This window comes from Buteo buteo, chromosome 1, assembly GCF_964188355.1.
Source record: "Buteo buteo chromosome 1, bButBut1.hap1.1, whole genome shotgun sequence".
NCBI classification, from domain to species: Eukaryota; Metazoa; Chordata; class Aves; order Accipitriformes; family Accipitridae; genus Buteo; species Buteo buteo.
The window spans coordinates 32,953,810-32,974,145 of NC_134171.1; the positions used below are offsets into that span (position 1 = coordinate 32,953,810).

General features: G+C 34.4%; 1 protein-coding gene across 1 annotated transcript in view; it reads left to right on the forward strand.

The window, feature by feature from the left end:
* TUSC3 (tumor suppressor candidate 3) overlaps positions 1–20,336 on the forward strand; it is a 135,329-nt gene that overhangs the window by 50,503 nt on the left and 64,490 nt on the right. The window contains exons 2-5 of the mRNA XM_075041536.1: positions 1,197–1,366; positions 11,608–11,725; positions 14,144–14,284; positions 14,872–15,012. Coding sequence (XP_074897637.1) covers positions 1,197–1,366; positions 11,608–11,725; positions 14,144–14,284; positions 14,872–15,012 — 570 coding nt within the window. The remainder of the gene's footprint in view (positions 1–1,196; positions 1,367–11,607; positions 11,726–14,143; positions 14,285–14,871; positions 15,013–20,336) is intronic.

Sequence of the window (20,336 nt, forward strand, 5' to 3'; positions counted from 1 at the left end):
CACTAACTCATGAGTATTTTATCAGAGGTCTCTCACCTTCCAGTTTCCTGAACTCAGTTTCTCTTTTGTTTGGAGCTCCTTCTTCACTTCCAGTCTTTGTTTCTGTCTGTCCCCCTCTCCGTCCTTCCCACCTTCTCTCAACACTCAGCTTCTGTGCAAGTTGTACTATTCCGGTTTTTTCCACTCTTTTTAGCTCTTATTTGATATAGGCAGCTTCCACAGTGTCCTTGTGCAGGAAACTGAAGACTTAAAACAAGATGGATTGTTGCATTCATCCTGATACGCTGTAGGTGTAGATTCACCTGCTCTAGCATGGTCAGTGCAACCGCACTGAACCTAGGTAATTTAGGAGACTAAAAAGTCTCTACTGAGCATGTGTGACATAAGGCTTACTTGTTTTAAAAAAAAAATCAGATAGATTTTCATAGGAATAATTAGATGAATGTATTTAACTTGAGGGCCATCTTGTAATATGTCTCAGCCTGCTTTTAAATCATTCATGTGATGGAATGCTTTCATGCAAAAGAAAGGCCACACACAAGCAAATTTTTTTTTTTATTATACACTTATAGTTCAGCCAACATATTTTCGGGATCTCAATCTTGAGATCTCATGTGTTGATCTCGTAACAGAATGTGCCTAGATGGGTTTATAAGACAGTGCATTCCTGTCTGTAGCAAAATATAAAATTTATATTAATTTAAATTCAATATGATATATATTTGTAAGGAAATTCTGAACATAATAACTTTTTCTTTCTCTTTGTACCTACATTTTTCTTTCATTGTAATATTTGAATGACTGACAATATCCTACTGTGATTTTTACTAAAAAGAATAAATATAACATAATGCTGCATTTCCTAAAGCTTCCAATTTTTAATGAAAGTAAATGATTGCTGTACTGATATCTTGTATTTAGACAGTTAGCCTTACTCTACTCCTTTGCCTTCAGTAGCAACCTGTTTGATTTCATTTTATGTATCCTTTCTGTTTAATACCACATCGATTTATTTTTTAAAATACTTAAAATTTACTTGTCTACATAGGAGACTAAACTGTGCTATAAGATATGTACAGGTACCCCCAACCTCCTGCTTAAGTGCATAGGAGCTCTGAGGATGCAAAGGCAGAATATAGGTACAAAGTGCTTGAAGTTTAAGCTTAAACATTCCTCATCTTTGTCCTCAATTACAGAATCTTTTGGCTGAGAAGGTGGAACAGCTGATGGAGTGGAGCTCAAGGCGCTCTGTCATCCGCATGAACGGAGACAAATTCCGAAGATTTGTGAAGGCTCCACCTCGTAACTACTCTGTGATAGTGATGTTCACCGCTCTCCAGCCGCAGCGGCAGTGCTCTGTTTGCAGGTAATTTAAACCTTAGTGATATTTTTCATCTTCCTCACCACAGTTTTCAAGTGAACATTTTAATCAATGTGCAGTATACTGAGTAGAATTGTTCTTTGCATGGGATAGATGCTTACTTTTTAACAGGCTCCTGTGGTTTTTACATGATGTTTTCAACTGCCTTTTAATCTATATGTCAAATTTTAGAACTCTTCCTAGTTTTGCGTTTTATTCAATTACAGTTGAATAAAATGTACAGAACTGACCAAGACTTTCTCTTTAAGAAATCTGCTTTATTTTATTATCAGTCGACCATGATCTTTCCAAAGACATTTTGTGACAGAAGTGATTCATTGCCATCTAATAATATGACACTTCACTGGTTTCTTCAGTTAAGCGATGTCCAAGGCTCTGATGCAGGTGTAAGTTACCCTGTGATTTCACAGCTTTGGACAGTTCTTACATGGAAGTACATTTTTTCCACGAGGACATGCTTGTTGTGGAATACTGTCTGGCACTGCACTTTGATACGTTCTGGTGGCTCCTATTAGAGTGGCTCTGGTATTCTTCTAAGTTCAAGAGCTTTCTCTGCAAGTTCCTAGTTCAGTAAGTTAATCCAAAAATGACTAATGATAGACATGGAAATAGGGCCAAGGGACTGAAAGGTAGTCATGCATTTAATTACCTTACTAAATCAGAAACTGAGCTAATAAAACCTTCTTCAGCCAAAATATGCATTAGAAATTATTATGTTTAGTAATAGGTGGGATTGTTGTGCAGGGAGTTCTAAACAGTATTTAAATAGGCAGCAAAATATTCTGTAGAACTATGAAATACGTAAGCTTTATATGAAGAAATATTATTTCTTGGTTTTAAATAGGTGTACCTTAAACAATGCACAGTTGGTAAATATAGCAGCTTGTTAGCTTTCTTGAGTGTTGGAATGCGACATTTACAATAGAAACTTCAACCTGTGTATTTGTAGTCATATATGGTTTCTATTTGATTTTTTTTTTTAATAGATTTTTTTTTTGTCATTGAAGTCAGTTGGTCAATTTTGAGGGAGAGTATATAAATTGCATTCCCATGAGCTCACCCTCCACATCTGAACTGTGAAGGTGAAGGAGTAGGTACAGAAGCTTTCTTAAATCAAAGGAATTTTTTCTTTAAAACTTCCAGCACTTGGTTGCTATATTTCTTCTTTGTGTTGCCAGAGTTGAACTTTAGGAGATGAAATAGGAGTTGAAAGTTTACCATATTGTTTTAAGTCATTCCTTATTTTCCTACCCAGTAGATAAAGCTACAAGAGATGTACTAAGTTCAGCTTTATAAGGGTCAGTGTATTCATTATTATAATGGCCATAGCAAATTCTTTCCATGTGTTATGATGTACAGCTCTTTTGTAGGGCATGTGAAAACAACATAAATATTGCTGTTAAGGAAGTTGATTTTGCTTACAACTGTATATTGTTTAAGGAAGTTAATTTTGCTTATAACTGTATATTGTTTACTGTACTGAAAAAGAGCTTATAAACTTCATCCTGTAATATACCAGGCTAGCCATTTATGTACATAGGCAACTGAAAATATTTAAGCATAAAATGAGGGAAAAAAACCAACATACTGCTTTCAGTTGAGTTTGTTTAAATAAATGTGAAGGTGTGATCCACTTTTTCATGTGAAATAAAAGGAATTTGATGAGGTTGATCGTACTGCACATAAAACCAGTATCAGGAAAATCAATATTTTCAAATCAATGGCTAATTAATGGACAGGAGCACTGAAAGGATATACAGAACTGAAATGCATGCATTACTTTATTGTTAGCTATGCACTAGCCACTCTGCCTAAAGGAAAAATAGATTTTTAACTTAATCTGTAATGTTGTATGAGGATGCTTTTGTCTAAGATTTAAGTTAATTGTTACTTTATCAAAATATTTTCAGAACAATTGCATACAAAAAAATCAGTTTCATACTTCAAATACAAAAAAACCACCTACACTGAAATATTTGACTTTGAATAACTTTGTCATAAGAATTAGTACTTTTTATTTCTCCTAAAAATTGAGTCTGGTTAGTTTATGCACCACAGGATTATCTAAAACAAAAAAAAAAAAAAGGAAAAGGTTTTGTCTTTTCCCTTTGGTGGCTAGACTTGACATTTCAGTATTTTATCTCTTCTAAATGTCCAGCTTTTAAAGAACAGGGGCACAGTATTTTCAAAAGGCAAAAAAAAGGTGTTTGTGTGCTGCTGTTGCATAGAGCTACATCAAATGCTAAGCATGAAAAACAAAGCATTATACAAAAAAAAGATAACAGGATGGGAAGCAATGGTAGGAAAAGCAGTCCTCTTCTGGAGAAGAGCAGTGAAACCTGATCATCATTAGAGCAGGCCATTGCAGATTTGCATATTTGAGGCCAGAATAGATCATGTGTGTCCTATCTTGTTAAACTATATTCTTTGTGTATCTGATTTTGCATTTGGTTATATTTAGAATGTTTGTTGTTAAAATGAGTCCCTGCTTACAGTAAAATCTATATGACTTTTCTGGCAGTTTTTTTGAATGGTTGTGCCACCAGAGATGGAGAGGTAGCTTCTTGCATTCAGAAAGTTAGCATCACTTTTGGCACTCTTCAAAGTGAATGCAAAGTCAGTTTGGTGCTCCAAGTTCTCTGCCAGGGAACGCTACTGTGCTTGTCCATTCCTGAAAAGTGCTGTAGTTTGGACTTTGTCTAGAAGGTATGAAGGAAGGATTTTTTCCTCCTTCCCCCATCCTTTTTAATGCCAAAGAAGTTCCAAATTTTGGATAAAACTTGGTTGAGGTGATCTTAGCCAAGTCTTAAAATGCTTGGAAGCATGATGTTTCAACATTTTAAAAAAGTCTTACCTATCCATATAGCAAGGACCTACATGTGGAACACTGACCAAATTTGTTTCAGAGAATCCAAGGCTTTTCTGTGCACAGCAAGGAGGACATTGTAACATCAATCACATAAATCATTTAACAGTTACGATTTGTGAATGTATATGGAAATAATACCAACTTACTCTTAAAAAGCCACATACAGAGAAGTCCCTGGGACTCCAGATATTTAGATGAAACTTTTGTATGTAAAAAATATCCTTTCAGTGAAAGGGTATCTTTTTTCAGTAAAACCAAAGCATATTGTGTGTTTTGTAGGTATTCTCTAGCAAAAGTTACTTAAGATCTTTTCTTCGAATGGAATGAGAAGGGTTTCTTTATCAATACAGGAGATGAATACATAATCTTATGTATCATCTTGAGAAAGATCAATTAAAAAAATTTTTGAATGCTTTGTTTGCCTATTTTTGAAACTTACCTGTTCATCCAATGCTAGGCTTGTTTGTTCCTGATATACATCATATTGTTGTATTTAATGCTTTTCCTTTACTTAATTTTGCTTGATTTCCTTCTAATTTTTTACATTATCCCTTTTCAGTATATACTTTTAAAAGTTAGAAATATATCTGCATTACTGATCCGAATTTGTTCTATGCCCAAAACAAATTAGGTTGATTTATAGGTGTTTCTAAAAGACAACTACCAGGTTGTCATCTTTGAGGCAGATATCGGTTCTGTATTCATCTTAATGAAATATTTTCACAAACTGTGGACTGGAAAATATATTTGTAGGCTATCTGAATCAATCCAGTCCTAACACATGAAGTCTTCTGTAAACCAGCACCTCTGTATACATGTTAGTAGTGCCTCTAGTCATCCCTCTTGAGTGTTTTTTAAGGAAATTCTGTCTTTATCCTAAAGCAGAATTTGGAGTACAACATTTCCATCTAGCTTTGTGAACAAGAAAATTTCAATTTTCTGTTCAAAAAAAGCTATTGAAAGCCATCTATTGCCTTCACAACTATGTAAGCGGTAGCATAGAAATGTCAGTTTTCCTATTGACCCAATTGTTTAGGTTCAGTATGACATAGCTGGTATTCAGAGATGAATTAACCATAACAGATTAGATATCCTATGTGCTCTTGAATGTGAAGTCATTGGTGGAAGTGGGATGTGTTTCTAACAGTTGAACGTCTGGGGTTTTTTTCCATGCATGTTTGGAAACGTGTATGATTAAACAGTTTTGGTCCCAGGAAATTAAACTTGGTTAGTCTTAATTGACTGTTCACAGTGTATATATTCTGCAACAGCATATTGGAAGCAGATCCTAAAGGGCACTTTGATGCACTGTGATGATGAATCAGTTTGAATTTTTTTTTTTTTTTTTGTTCAGATGAACAGTCAGAACTAATCTAACTCTAAACAGTGACTCCTTGGGATATAAGGCCAGCTTCCTTTTTCCTTTGTGCTTGGGTATTCACTCAGCTAGATAGTTTCTCTCTGTTACCACATCAGTCACATTACTGAAAAAAACTACTTGCATATTTAAGAAGGAGAACAAAAGAATGGTCACTTTAACAGCAGCATCTTCACAGGGATTAAGAGACCGTTTCTCAGCCTGTACTTTGTATTGCATCCCAGCAAATGGTAACTACTAGCCTGACCTGAATGCATTTTTGGGTGAAAATTCTCTTCCAGCTTCTCTGCTCTTCGTCTTCTTGCCTGTACTTGGAATCTGTTCCCCCATTTTATTATCACTACATTTTCCCAAAGGGATCAGCACCATTTTACCAACCAGACTTCAACAACCCCCCCACTCCGCTTGGTTATTAGTGCTTTGATTTTCAGCTGCACATGGGCTTTAGCTCTAGCCTGCTGAAACCATCACTGTGCTTACTGTTCCTCTGCATCTTTCATTGTTATCATTAACTCGTTCTTTTTTGTTTGTTGCTCTACTATCTAATCACTCCATAAGCAAATTATATGAGGTCTTTTATTTTACTTTCTAAGCTCTGCTTCTCTCATCTTACTGGCAGAAGCAATCATCTCTGCTTTGCATGCAGGTACATATCAGAGATGTCTTGTTTGTTGCCAAACAGTTCACATTTTTGCCTGGTTCATTTTTCAAATTCATTGTTGAGGTACTTTCATTTAGAAAGGGATATCTCAGTCAGAGAAATGAAACTGGTCACTTGCGTTTTTTTTTTCCCCAACAGCTGAAGCCCATCAACAAAAAGATGTATATTTGGTTTCATTGGTTTTGTTCCTTAGTGTTCCTTGAAAAGTTCAGAACAGTGTTAGAGGCTAAAGATGCTAAGTTTCAGTGGATAGGGTCTATACCTTGACCTGTTTTTTTTAATGAGATAATGGTGAAAACATGTAAATTAGACATGTACATTCCTCTGTGAATTTCACGCTACCTGAAACAAATGGATTTTGATTTGCTTTCTTTCTACTATGCTTGTTTATGCCTGTGAATTCCTAAATGTTTCTTTTAAAGATGTAACTGAGCCTGTTTGAATCATTGCAAATCAAGATTAAAGCCTACAATTAGTGTCTTAAATGATCAGGAGAAAAATGGGGAAATGCAACAGAGGAAGACTATAGTAATGGCAGGTGACTACTTGTGGAGACAAGCTTGTAAACCACACAAACTGAAAATTGTGTTGTTTCAGTCCTGGAGGATGTTGAATAGTATTTTACTGTACAAGTAACAAACCTGCTTCCAGATTCTGGGAAAACACAGTTTTGCAAAGACAGTATATATGAAGAAGCAGCTAGAAGTGGCTGGTAATGCAGAGGAATTTGTGTAGCCAGTAATTTTCTTCACCCCCATGTTGACCAGACTATTGCATTTTTAAAAGCATCAGAAGTTTCATTATATTGAAAGGAGCACTGATTACTCCCATTAGCTAAAGTTGTGTGTGTGTCTATAAATACATATGTGTGTGTAAATATACCTATATATACATAAAATATATATGTGGGACATGAGGGAGATAGGTCAATTTTGCAGGTGTGGCACATATTTTCTAAAGACTTCTTTTATTTCATTTGAGTGACAAGGCTGAATTCTGTCAGAAATTATTAATGGCATCTATTGGAACAAGCTTATAGTGACTGCAGAAAGTCTGCTGCAGAATGAGCTCAGAGTCAACTGCTTAAGCTATTCCTTCTGTATTTCTTACAGGATTATATAAAAGGTAAGTTATAATTCAATGTATAGTTTGTGTATTTTTAAGTTTTGAGCTTAATATAGTGTGTGTTTCATAAAGGGCTCTGAATGTAGCTGCTTTCTGCTGTTGACTCACGATGTGCAAAAGGAAATGACAAAATATTTGAGAGAAGAGATTTCACATAGTTTTATTAACATCTACCCTATCAGTGAGACCTCCAAGAGAAGGTTTTTAATCTAGAAAAGAGAGTAATTCTGTTGGTTTCCCTGTTCAAGAAGATATCTCAGAAAACTGTTTTCAAGTAGCCGATCAAAGAGTAGGTCAACAGCAAAAAGAATTCTGACTGTCAAGGAGGTGTCGTCAGAAAGAAGAAACAGGTTCCTCTGCCTTTCAGTTTTTTTCTGGTTGATCAAGAGCAGGTAGTGAGAAAATCATTGACAGGTCTCTTAGCTGTACTGAGAGGGAGTTATCTTTTGAACTTTTGTTCAAAGAAGGAACAGGAAATGTGGAAGGAGCTGTTGAAAGTTCTGCAATTGCTTTTCCAGTGCACTTCAGGATCTTGATAGAAGTATTGATGAGTCCTGTTTAACAGGCAGTAATTTTATACTCGGATCATAAGAGACTCCTTATTCTTCCAGTGGTCACAATTTTTTTTTTTTAAACTTTGCAACTTCTACAAAATATGATCTTGTAGCTTCTTTTCATCTGCAGAATATTGAGAATTTCATGGGATGCTGTAAATGGAATAGCATGGATTTTAGCTTGCTTTCTCCTATTATAGATATCTAGCTTGCATAAACGGTGTAGTTTTCAACTAGTGTCCATACTCTCTTCAGTTTGTCGTGTGTGCTGAATTTTCTTGACACATTTGTAGATTCTTCAGTGCTTTTCATTGTGACATTATGAGTCACCCTAAACAAAAATAAAAGCAAATAAGCATTTTGAATTTATTATCTTCTAAATACTGAGAAGTCATCAAAATATGCACTTAGCTCCTTCTTCTCTTCATTTTGGGAAAACTATTCCAAATAAAAACCAAAACTTGTTTTGGAGGTAGATTGCAACATTGGTCACAATTTAAATAAACAGATAAATAAGAGCAGGTACGTGACCTGGTAGTGCATTCTTTGCCAATTGGATATTTGTAAGTGTTTTGTACAGTCCATAGTGTGCCAAAAAATAATGCCTTACTGCGTTCTTTAGCAAATAATTCCACCGTCTCTTTTGTTCTTCTCCTAATATTCTGTTTGTGTTTTCCTTACTATAATGTTGGAATAATAGAATCAAATTAATCTAATTTAATGTAGCTCAAGCTATACAAATCTGACTATCTGCCATAGACACCCACATATTTAATCTTTTTAAATAAAACTTTTAATATTTCATGAGCACCTCTTGCATAATGGAAGAAATTTTTGTAGAGCATTTGCTTAGCAGCTTACTTTTCAGTATGTTGTATTTTCTAGATAAATCTAATAGTAGCATTCCCTTTTGATATGGCCACTATTTTCTAGCAGCTGGTTAATATTACCGTTGTTATTGCTGTATTCCTGTATTGCTGCTATGATGAAATTCTAAAGAGGTGACTGTAGCAGCAGTAACATTTAAATCTTCTCCACCTACCAAAAAATCCTCTCAAACTAACAAGAGCAGTCGTAACATTATTCTGATGAGTTGATACCAAGTGTAGTTCTGCCCTATGCTTTTATAGTATTTCGTATAATTATTGTAAGAATTTCATATAATTAACATTACTTCATAGAACCAAACTGATAGAATTGATATTAACTAATGATAGAGATAGGTGGATAAGAAGTGACAGAATTGATATTGCCTGATGTTAATTGGAGGCTGCATTTTTTTCAGCCAAGTGCTTATGCTTTTTACCATTATTCTATCTGAAAAGGAGTAACCAACACTACAAAAAATTATTAATATGATTGTATCAGCTTTGTATCTATTGACTATTATATAGTGGTCTGTAGAATGTTCTTCAGTTCTGTATGTGGTAATCCTGTAACTTTCTATTCCTGCCCCTCCTTGTTTCACTCCTGCTTCTCCACACCCCTCAAGAGCTGCTGCTGTGAGGATGTGTTACAGAATGCTTTGCTATCTTCAGTGTGTGGATGAAATTGTGCTTTGAATCTGTTATAGAAAATCTAAGACAACCTTTTGCAAAATGATACTTTCAGAAGTATACTTTCTACCTATTAAATTAATTCAAAATAGTTCAAAGATGCAAAATACATGGAGATCAACAGGAACAAGAGTCTTCTCTCAAATAGTGAGGGTATAAACGCAGTACCTGAATTTCCCAGAAATACTGTTTCATCACAAGTGAAAGGTAGACTAAGAAGAGTGATGGCATCAAGATGAAGTGATTTTTATCATCTTCTTATAATAAAAATGGTTCAGCTCTAATATAGCAGGTTTAACAGAACAGTGCCCTACAGCTATTACTTAAGATTTTACAGCATTCCTTTGATGTTGTATGACTGCCCTCTTCAGGATGACAGTGAATATGTTACTTAATCTACTTAATCTTAGTATCTGTTTCTAGAAATAACCAATCTAATGTCTAAATCAGATTTTTTTTATAATTGCAAACTTTGAGTAAGTGGGTTAAGTAACAAATTTTACTCAATCAAGTAATTAAGGGTGAAAGTTGTGGGGTTTTGTGGTTCATAAGATTTATTTTTGGGGGCAGGGGGTTAAGATCATAAAATTTCATTTTAACTTTTTTATGATAGATTTTTTCGTGTACAATATATATTCATTGGTACAACACAACTCTGCTGGAGTTGTATGTAATATATTTCATGCCTAAGGCTGAGCTCAGTTATGAGGAAATGGGGAAGGTCTTATGACTTCTGTGGTCCTGTCATCCTCTTCCTCCTCTTTGTTCTCTCAAAATACAATATGTATTATGTGTGTTTAGTGCAGAGTTTCTCTTGCAACAAACAGATTTTTGCATCTACAGCTTTTAAATAAACAGCGTTCTGCACCATCAAACACATGGAACTGGTTTTATAGAAACAGTGTTTCAGCAAAAGCTGCAGGATACATTTATTCATCTACTATTCATCTACATTCATACTACTTCTGCATCTTACCGTATGCAAAGATAGGTTGCCAAGTGGTAGAATCTTGGTTTGGACTCTACAGCCGATATGAATAATTAGTAATATGGAAATAATTAGCAAAGGAGCCTGTGTAAAGCCAAAAGTACTGCAAGGATCCTTTTGAGGGTTTTTTTTTTCCTTTGTTTTTCTGAATTATTCATTGATATGGATTTGTCCTGTAGAAGAACCTGTGGTTTTATGGTTCTGTGATTGTGTGTTTAGAGAACGTCTTTGCTGGTAAGGATACCAGAATTCTCCTGGAATTACTTTTCTCCTTTCCTCTCAGTGCAGACAGGGCAAAGTTGTTTGTTTTGTTTTGGTGGTTTGTTTTTTTTTTTTTCCTTTTAAAATGAACAAATGAACGAACAAACAAAATCCAACCAACCAAAAAAACCTCACCTGAATATAGAGCCGTGAGTAAAGCCAAGGGGAGGCTTTCTGACAGATTTGCGTAGTAGCAATATGACTTTCTAGTGAAAGATTATTTAACCCTATATGTTGTACAAAATTATCCTTTATCACTTTTAAAACAAGTTTTATAGAAATAACCTTGCGTGAATTATGCTACTTAGAAGCCTACTCTTCATTTAGTTAATATCATTTCCCCAGTGCTTAGCAGTTTCTATGGCTCTTTCTATGGCTCTGCTATTTTAGGAAGATTACTACTGTCACATTTCTGTGTTTTTTCCACTAGTTTCAGAATTCCTTATGCACTGCTGTCTCCAGCAAGTAAATCCTGATATAGTACTCAAGGGCCATGTAAGCATCTGCTTCCATGGCTCTGTTAGCAGATTTGCATGATGCTTGCCACTCAGGCCACTCCTGTTTTCTGAGACTTTTAAGTATGGAAAACATTACTTTTTGTTAACATCATCTTGGGATTTCTCTGGTATATTTTGACTTAACACATTTCTAATTTTGGAGAAGGCAAATTCGAAGTGAGGTGTTGCATAACTAGCTGAAACTTTTATTAATTGCTAGTATGGGTGTTGAGAATGATACTGCAAGTGTAATTCATCTAACAGCTGCAGCTGGTTATAGGATCTTTTTTGCCAGCAAATGCCACATGGATGTACATTTGTTTCTTTTCCTTAACAGGCAAGCTAATGAAGAATATCAAGTGCTGGCTAATTCATGGCGCTATTCATCTGCTTTTTCAAACAAACTGTTTTTCACAATAGTGGATTATGATGAAGGTGCAGATGTTTTTCAACAGGTAAATGTTGGATACTGTAAAACATTCTTAATTTTTAAAACTATGTGTTGGTTTGCCAAATGATACAAGACATTATTTTCTGTATGTAGGTGTGTACCTCTGTGTTTTGTATGCAAATTCTTCCTGGTTAAAAACACCAGGCACTGCAGTTTCTATGACATTAGCGAAGACGGATTGTACCAGTAGCCACTTCTAGTATTTTCCAAGTGTAGTTTATAATGTTTGTTTATAGAATACATTATATGTATGCAATTTTTTTTTCAACCAATTATTAATGTAATTTTTTAGAATTAAGTGCAATGGAACTAACATTTGCATTTAAAGATTTCCTTTATCTTTAGGGGAAAAAAGCTCTTAACTAAAACAGCCTTTAATTGCTCTTATGTAATACAATATTCTTCAACTCCAGTAATATTTGTATTAGTCTGGAAGTGCTTCAGGGAAAAGAGAAGAGACTGGTTTAGATTTTATATATTGGCTATGAAGAGTGGAAAATCAATTGTTGGAGAATAGTCTAAGACCCTGTCTTAAATGAGTAGTCAAGGCAAAACACTTCCCTTGAAAATTACTACTAAATACTGACATGCTTTTCTCTGATATTTATCCGTTGATTGAAGCTAAAAATGCAGATTAAGAGGAGTGACAAGTTTTGAAGTTCTCCATATTTTTAACCACCTTTTGGTGAAGTGAGTGACTTAAAATTTTCAGGGGAAAACTTTGATTTTTAAAATACTTAATTTAATAAGTTTAATTACTGTGTTTACTAAATATTTTTGCTTCCAGTTGACATCTTAGAGTGTATTGTGTAAAGAATAGTTATTAATGACTTAAGATTTTGCTTTAAAAATTTTAGTTCAAATAAGCTTTAAAATCATCTTAGATTATCCTACATGGTTACAATAATACAAAGTATGTTGTTTGATCTTGCCTGAAGCCAATCAACACATATTAGAATAGTCGAGTCCAACTTATTGCTTGTATAAAAGGGCACAGATTCAGTTTATTTTCAGGTGGTATGCATTTAAAGTCATGTAGAAGACCAAATTAGATAAAATGTATAAGGTTTTGACTGTCTTTGAGAAATACAGTGTTAAGAATAAGTGAAAGTAATGACTATTTTAAGGTGGATTTGGGGGAAATGTAGTTCTGACCTTAGGTTTATGTGTGCAAACAAGTTATGTAATACTGATGCCATAGCAAAAAAAACCCCAAAAGTAACATGACTTTGATTTTTCAGCTTTTACTCTGTCTGTAGAGAAATGTCAAAGCAGTTGCAGACCACCTGCCCCCAAACTCTATACAATGTCAGAAGTTTTCTGTATCTCAGAATGTTTCTGTATCCTATAAAATGTTTTATTAAACTTTTTCAGAACATTTGTTGTAGCCTTTTTCAGAAAATTTTTTATTTCCAAATCAGTTCACTAAAGAAGAGGTCTATTTTTTTGCTTAGATGGAAAATATTTTAATAGCTGGCAATTTCTATTGATAAATTCAGTTCTGTACTTGATTAAATGTGATGTTTTGGTAATGTGTTAAAACTCATCTTGCAGGAATGAAACAAACAAGTTTACTCTGCCTTTGTTACTTAAAGATCTCCATATTGCATCGTCTTTAAGTATTTCCCCTGATTTTGTTTATGTTAATTTTCATTTTTTCAAGCGTTTTATTGCACCGTTTCTGAGATGGACTGAATACAGAAGAATTTTATATAGTAAAATTATATTCTCTTATACCACCTTGCAAAGTTGAAGTCAAAATTCAAAGTGGCAAATGTAAATGTAAATCTATTTGTCACCTTTGAGTTTTTCGATATACTGTGAATAGGTCCAGTGACATCAATGCATGTATTAACAGTCATGTAATTTCTAGGCCAAGTTATGTAGTCTAAGCTAGTTATCTAGGCCTTTCTGGATTTAAAAAAGACTTGTCATTAGTGGGTAGTCTGTCTTGAAGCCAGTGGAAGGCTAGAAGAATAGTTTAGTCTAGTTAACTTTGGACTGGTGAGAGCTAGGCAAGAGAAACAATGTCAAGCTATTTGAACGCTTTTTTTCCTCCCTTAGAATTATAACCTAATAAACTTTAATAGATGGATGGGTGTAGGGTCTCTGTTTTACTAATTACAGGAAATTAGAATTACAGGAAAGTGAGAACTTTAAAGCATAAGATACCCTTACTCAGAAAAGCTTGTGGGTGAAATACCTTGAATAATTAAACATCCCGAAGAATCTACTGGAAGGAATATTCTGAGCACTCTTTTTGCAGAACTTTATACATAAAGACGTATAAAAAGAGAGTAATGTATGGAGGCAAATAATATTTTTCATGCTAATTAGACTTGTGTTGTCTTATACATAAAAGCTAAACATTTTTGAGGATAGAGTTACTAATTTTTTTCTGCTATGCTTCCTGGTTTTATAGCTGAATATGAACTCTGCTCCGACTTTCATGCATTTTCCTCCAAAAGGTAAACCCAAGAGAGCTGACACATTTGACCTGCAGAGAATCGGATTTGCAGCTGAGCAGCTAGCTAAATGGATAGCTGACAGAACAGATGTTCATGTAAGTCTTTCTACAGTTTTAAAAGTTGAAGCCAAATGTATCTGTATTTGTAGTCTGAGACAGGCTGATGACAAATTCCACCTTTCCTTAATACCTTTTTTCCCTCAAGTGTAGTTTCTAGAACACATTAAAAAAAAAAAGAAATGTAGTCATGGTACTTGTGGTAATTGCTGCAGTTTGCAGATTATATTCCATTTTTGTTGTGTTAAATTTTATGTAGTCTTATTCTGGATAAAAACAAGCAGTAATATTGTGAAAACTAGTTGTTAATAAGTAAAAGGTGCTTTGCAAAACTATATACAAACCAGATCGGTCCAAAGGTAGCTGCTTCTAATTCAGACACAACCTGCAAATCTCTTGAAGAAGTAGTGTTTTGGAGTTGGACAGTTCAAAATGATGCTTAAAACATTTTTCATATTATGTGCTTATTGAAGGAAGTACTGTTTTTCTTATTTTCTTATTCCCCTTTAGGGATTAGTCTTTCTGACTCTGAAACAGGATTTCAGATGCTCCCTGTTTGTTTATACGGAAGATGATCCCTATGTATGCATTTATTTGCTATCTGTATTTGCATTTATCTTTTCCAGATTAGAGTGTTCAGGCCTCCTAACTATTCTGGTACAATTGCACTGGCTCTTCTGGTATCTCTTGTTGGTGGCTTGTTATATCTGCGAAGAAATAACTTGGAGTTCATCTACAACAAAACTGGCTGGGCCATGGCAGCTCTGGTATGCAGATTTTCCTTACTAATATGCTTTTATTAGTTTCTTATCTTAGCATATGTGTCGTCTTTATTTGCACAGTAAATTAAAAACCATTGCATTAATACGTTGTTCAGAATGGTACTATCAGACAAATATTCGTAATCTAGATTTTGGGGCTAATTCTTATAAGCTGCGAGTATCAGTTACTATGAGTGATTCACTGAAAATTAGCAAATTCTCTGATAGTTAGCTGCAGATTTTTGTTTGAACTTTAGCAAGAAAATATTTCTAATGAAAAGTGTTACTAATGTTCACTGCGATCGTTCAAATTGCCCTTTTTCGTAAAATCACTAATGTTATGATTGGTTTAGTATGGATATTAATGTCAGACTGTATCACTTCAGAGTAACGAAAGGTTAAGAAAAGTATGTTTGCAAGAAAATTATAAAAGAACTAAGAAACAAAGAAAAAGATGGAATTCTTTCCAAAACTGGTTTCAGTAGTACTTATAGGGTTAACTCTGAGGAAATTCTAAAACTAGCCAATAGTCTGTTTGAAATATTAGTCAACTAAATACTCAAGGTTGTAAATAATGAATTAAGGTTTAACATGCTTAATAGTGTATTGCAGTGTGTTTATTTATCTCATAGTTTTCAAATAACTGAGTAGACTGATGAAAAATGTGGACTGTGCAGCATAGCTGTCTCAGTTTTAGATAGGAAATAGCATGCAAGGATGTTAGATGATGGTTAAGGTATATTCATAAGTACTCGTTACTCTGCCATCATTGTGACTGACAGAAGAGGAAAACTCTGAGGAGCAGCATCTAAGGCTTAGTGTTCAGGGACATGGAGTCAGGAGCATGTTTATTATCAACACTAGAATAGTGTCTAGGGTTATCAAGTCCAATCCAACATTTTACAGTTTAATAGAACTCCTTCCTTCTGTATTAGCAATATAGTAATTGAGAACAGTACTTTTTAAAAATGTGTCCATTTATTTTATACATCATAAGCCAAGCTTTTCTTCTTTTTCTGTGTAAACCGTTCTTTGTTCACTTCATCATTTTAAAGACTTTTTCCTCAACTTGTGTCAATATGAATTAACCTTTCTTGAAAGCACATGGCTAGGATTGTAGATGGTATATGAGTTTACCTGTGCAGCAGCATTCATATTTCTCATCTAGGCTCCCTTTCCCACAAAAGCTTGGACCAGATGGTCTTTAGAGGTCACTTCCAACCTGGGCTATTCTGTGATTCTGTGTTACTTTAGCTCTGCTAGAAGAAGGATACTGATATAACCTATAATCATTTTCACCTTTTCAAAGCCACGTGATATTGATGGTCTGCTGTTCTATTCCGCTTCAATGAAAAGATACCTCATTGTTTGACACTTTCAACTGATAGGCCCATTGGCAGCTTTTATTACATCTGTTCAAAGGTGAAGTTACCTACTACCTGTTGGGCTTTAATTAATTTTTATATCTAAATGATTAACAAGATCTTAAAGCAAGCTCTTTGTTCAGAGTTCCTTAATATTTGGCATTACTCTTGAATAATGGCAACTGATAATGCTGTTTTCTCTCATGTGCTATCATAGCATTTCCTACTAGTGTACATGGCATACATTCTTAGTTTAAGCAGAAGGAATAAAGAACAAGATTTCAAATAAACCACCTACAGGACTAGATTTCAAGTAGAATAATGTTTCCTTTTGATCTGGAGAGCCAGGGGCAGAATGTCTTCTTTCTTCCAGGATGTCATTTGGAACATCCTGAGCTCTAGCACAGAGTTTTGACAGTTTTCCAAAGTAAGTCTGTCATATTGAGTTCCATGAATTTTTCTAGATTACCAGTACTTTTCAATGATAATACTTTTTAAAGATATACTACCACCAGAAAGCTCAAATTTGATATGTATCAGTCTAACTTTTTTTTGACTCCTAACCTTTAGATATCACCTGTGTAAAAGATAATTAGCTCACCAAAATAGATGTTTGTGTCAAAAATCATATAAAGAAATGTAATCAGTGGTACTTCCGTCGTTTAACCATGCACTGTACCTATGGAGACAGTAATTTTATTCCAATTTCATACCTCAGGGTTTCAGATCAGAAGTTTAATGTTTGAATGTTTTTGAGGGATTGGGTTTTTTTTGTCTTGCAGAAGTTAAAAATCAGTTTTTCAAATCAAGAATCATTCTATTACAATCTATATTCAATAAATAGTTGAAGACATAATTAACTTCCTAATTAAATTAAGAAAATTAACACATAATTGATTCTTAAAATATTTGCTCTTCTCCTTAGCAACAGCTGGACATTTTACATCTGAACGTAACTGCAAATTGCAATGTAGAAAACTTATAATCACAATCAACTGAACTCCTGTTGACAGAGTCAATGTCCAAATGTGACCAAACATTTAAAGAAATTGTATTAATGCCAATCATCCTGCTGATTGTATTGACAAGCAATAATAGAGTTAAAAAGAATTAAAATGGCATTAATGCCACTTATTGTAGTTGCTCGTACTATTTCCTGTAAAATTCTGTTTACTTTAAAAACGAATAGCACTTAGAGGGTGTTTTAGAAAAAGGTCTTATAGCTGAAAGTATACAGCAATTAATCATGGTGTTGAGCCGATGCTTCCCTTTTTAAATCTTTACTGTTCTTTTGCCTTCACAATGTTGTCAAAGCCCCATACTGCAAAATGATGTTTTAGCAAAGTTCGTGCAGTTACCAGAAGTCCTTTTGGTTTTATTCAGATCTACATGGACATGCAAGTCACTGTTCTAAGTTCTTTTTGGTGGAATCAACAGGGACTGCAGATTGCAGGGTTTTGCACAGATGACCTCAGTTCTATAAAATGACTAGAATATGTCAAGATCCATAGAAGAAAATGGACAATCATTAATATATTAATATATATTTTTATATATAACATTAATTATATATTAATATATTTTCATTCTAAGGTATTGTGTAGTTATGATTCTTACATGGTCCTTTTTTCTACCAGTAAAACTTAAAGCTTCTTTTTTCATAAAAGCTCTTTAAAAGGAAAAATGGAGAAGATGGTGTCTAGTTAAGGGGAACGAGTCATGCCTAATAAAATGCTTTTATGAAGGGTATAAATAACTAATAAATACTTAATTTTAAAGAATTATATTCTTCATGAATATTTTTTCCTTTTTGAACTTTAAAACATAAATTATACAGGGAAAGCCTGGCAAGATGCATAAAAACTACAGGAAGCCCGTGTTTTTGACAGGAGTATTGGCGATTCTTTTGTTCCTTATTGGCAGTTCTTTTTACGGATGTTGCAGTACTGAGAAAGCACAGGAGCTTTCTTCTAAAAGGTGCAGTTTTGGGTTTTGATTGTTTTGGGGGAGGTGTACTGCTAGGTAGCCAGCATTCATTAACCATATGGAAAATAACATTTTTCATTTCAGCTGAAACTCTTTCATAGATATCCTGGAATTCAGTAACTGAAAACTGTGTCATTGCAAACAGTCAAGTCTCTTGTTTTCTTTTCCTCATTTTTCCAGAGCTTCTTAGTTTGTTTTGAAGAGCTTTTTTGCTCCCAAATGTTGGATATTTTTATTTAAATGAAAAATGGACAGTGCCTCTCTGCCTGATTGAATGATCTGTTCCTAAAAATAAGAAAAAAAAATTGCAGCATAAAGTGCTTGTGCTGTTTTTACTAGCAGGAGAACAGAGGATCCCAGAAATGTTGACTGAATTTTTATTTTATATCTCCATTGATACCAAAAAGTTGTCTCATAGCTAATATTTTCAGCACTGTTTTAGGAGAATATTTAGGAATGCAATTTTTAGTGATCCATCTAATGGTTTTGATAGACTTTCGGAAACAAGACTAGAGTTTTCATCTCGCATGTTGATTCCAATGCCAGTTCACACAAGACTGTTGGATTGGTTTTGTCCTCAACATTAGACTGTGCAACAGCAATGCTATTAGCAGTTTCATCCCCTCATTGATGCACTGCAGATTCTGGTAGTATCTTGTATGCCTTAGGCATTTTTACTTGCAACATTACCCAGAAGACTTTTAGAATGGCAAACGAGGATGACTGAGTCACAGTACATAATATCCCAAAAGATGTCTTTTGAGATGACATCCAAAATTTATCCCCTAGATTATTTTAGACTTTAATTCAAATCCTACTGTTCATCTATAGATATTTTTCCCTCTGACATGCTAGCACAAAGATGAGGAAGGACTTCAGTCCTTAGATTTTTGCAGAGTCCTGTGCTTTCATGCTGATAACAAGAAGCAATTCAGATTTTGTCAAGACTCTTCATTTCTTAAGCAGAGACAATAAAAGGTCAGATGGTATAAACTGGGCAAATTTCTAACATTTTATATAAGGATTTGCTACATTTTATACAACAGTACTGGTGCTGAGAGTTTATCTGTTCAGTTGGCCAGAATGTGGGCTACTAGGGGGCTTCTTAAAGCATTTTCTTTAGAAGGCTACCACTGTGGTTTTCTGCAGGTAATTTTCAGTTTTATTTTATGTGTATATTTCAGACTTGCTTGTATACTTGTGGAATCTGGGAAAGCAAAGTCTGTGCTCAGATTAGAAGGCAGCTGCCTAGGAGTTGACTCTATTGGGCAGAATATGTCAAGTCACTTGAATGAGGAGACAAAGCATGTGTTTACTATTGTCTTAACAGTTAATGGTTATGAGAAATGTGTTCTGTGCTGATACACTCCACAGTACCTACACTGTACAGTACATTCATCATCAGTTATTGCTCCAAAAGAGCTTGAAGGGTATCACGGCTACTAGTGGCTTCTTTACCCCCTTTTGGGAATGAGGATAAAAAAATAATGTGTTTTATTCAAAGATGCAGGTAGAAAAAGTCATGCTTCTCTATGTGAGTAGATAGGCATCTCAAAAGAACAGCAATAAATCCAGGTTATTAATTTCCTTTTCTTTCCATAGTTTGAGGTTTTAGAGATGCACGCTACCTTTAAAGATACAGAAAAACATTCTCTTTGCTTGTGTTGTACTCCCTGTCCTTGAATTGTATACCTCTTATTAGAGATAGTAATAAGTAATGGATCGTTATTTAGAAATTGAGTACAGATCTTGCAGTGCTGTAGCCTTTGTTGAGTACAAAAGCAAAATTAAACTGGATAGAAAGGATTACATTTCTATAAAACAATAATTGTGAAATGGCTAAAACTTACGTAGAACAGCATAGAAATTAAGTACAGAACTGGCTGCCTATGTCTCCCCTTTTTTTGAAACTGCTTGCTTTTAACTATATTCATAAGTGAATCTAGAATGTCATTATTTTTCTTATGTTACAAAGTATTT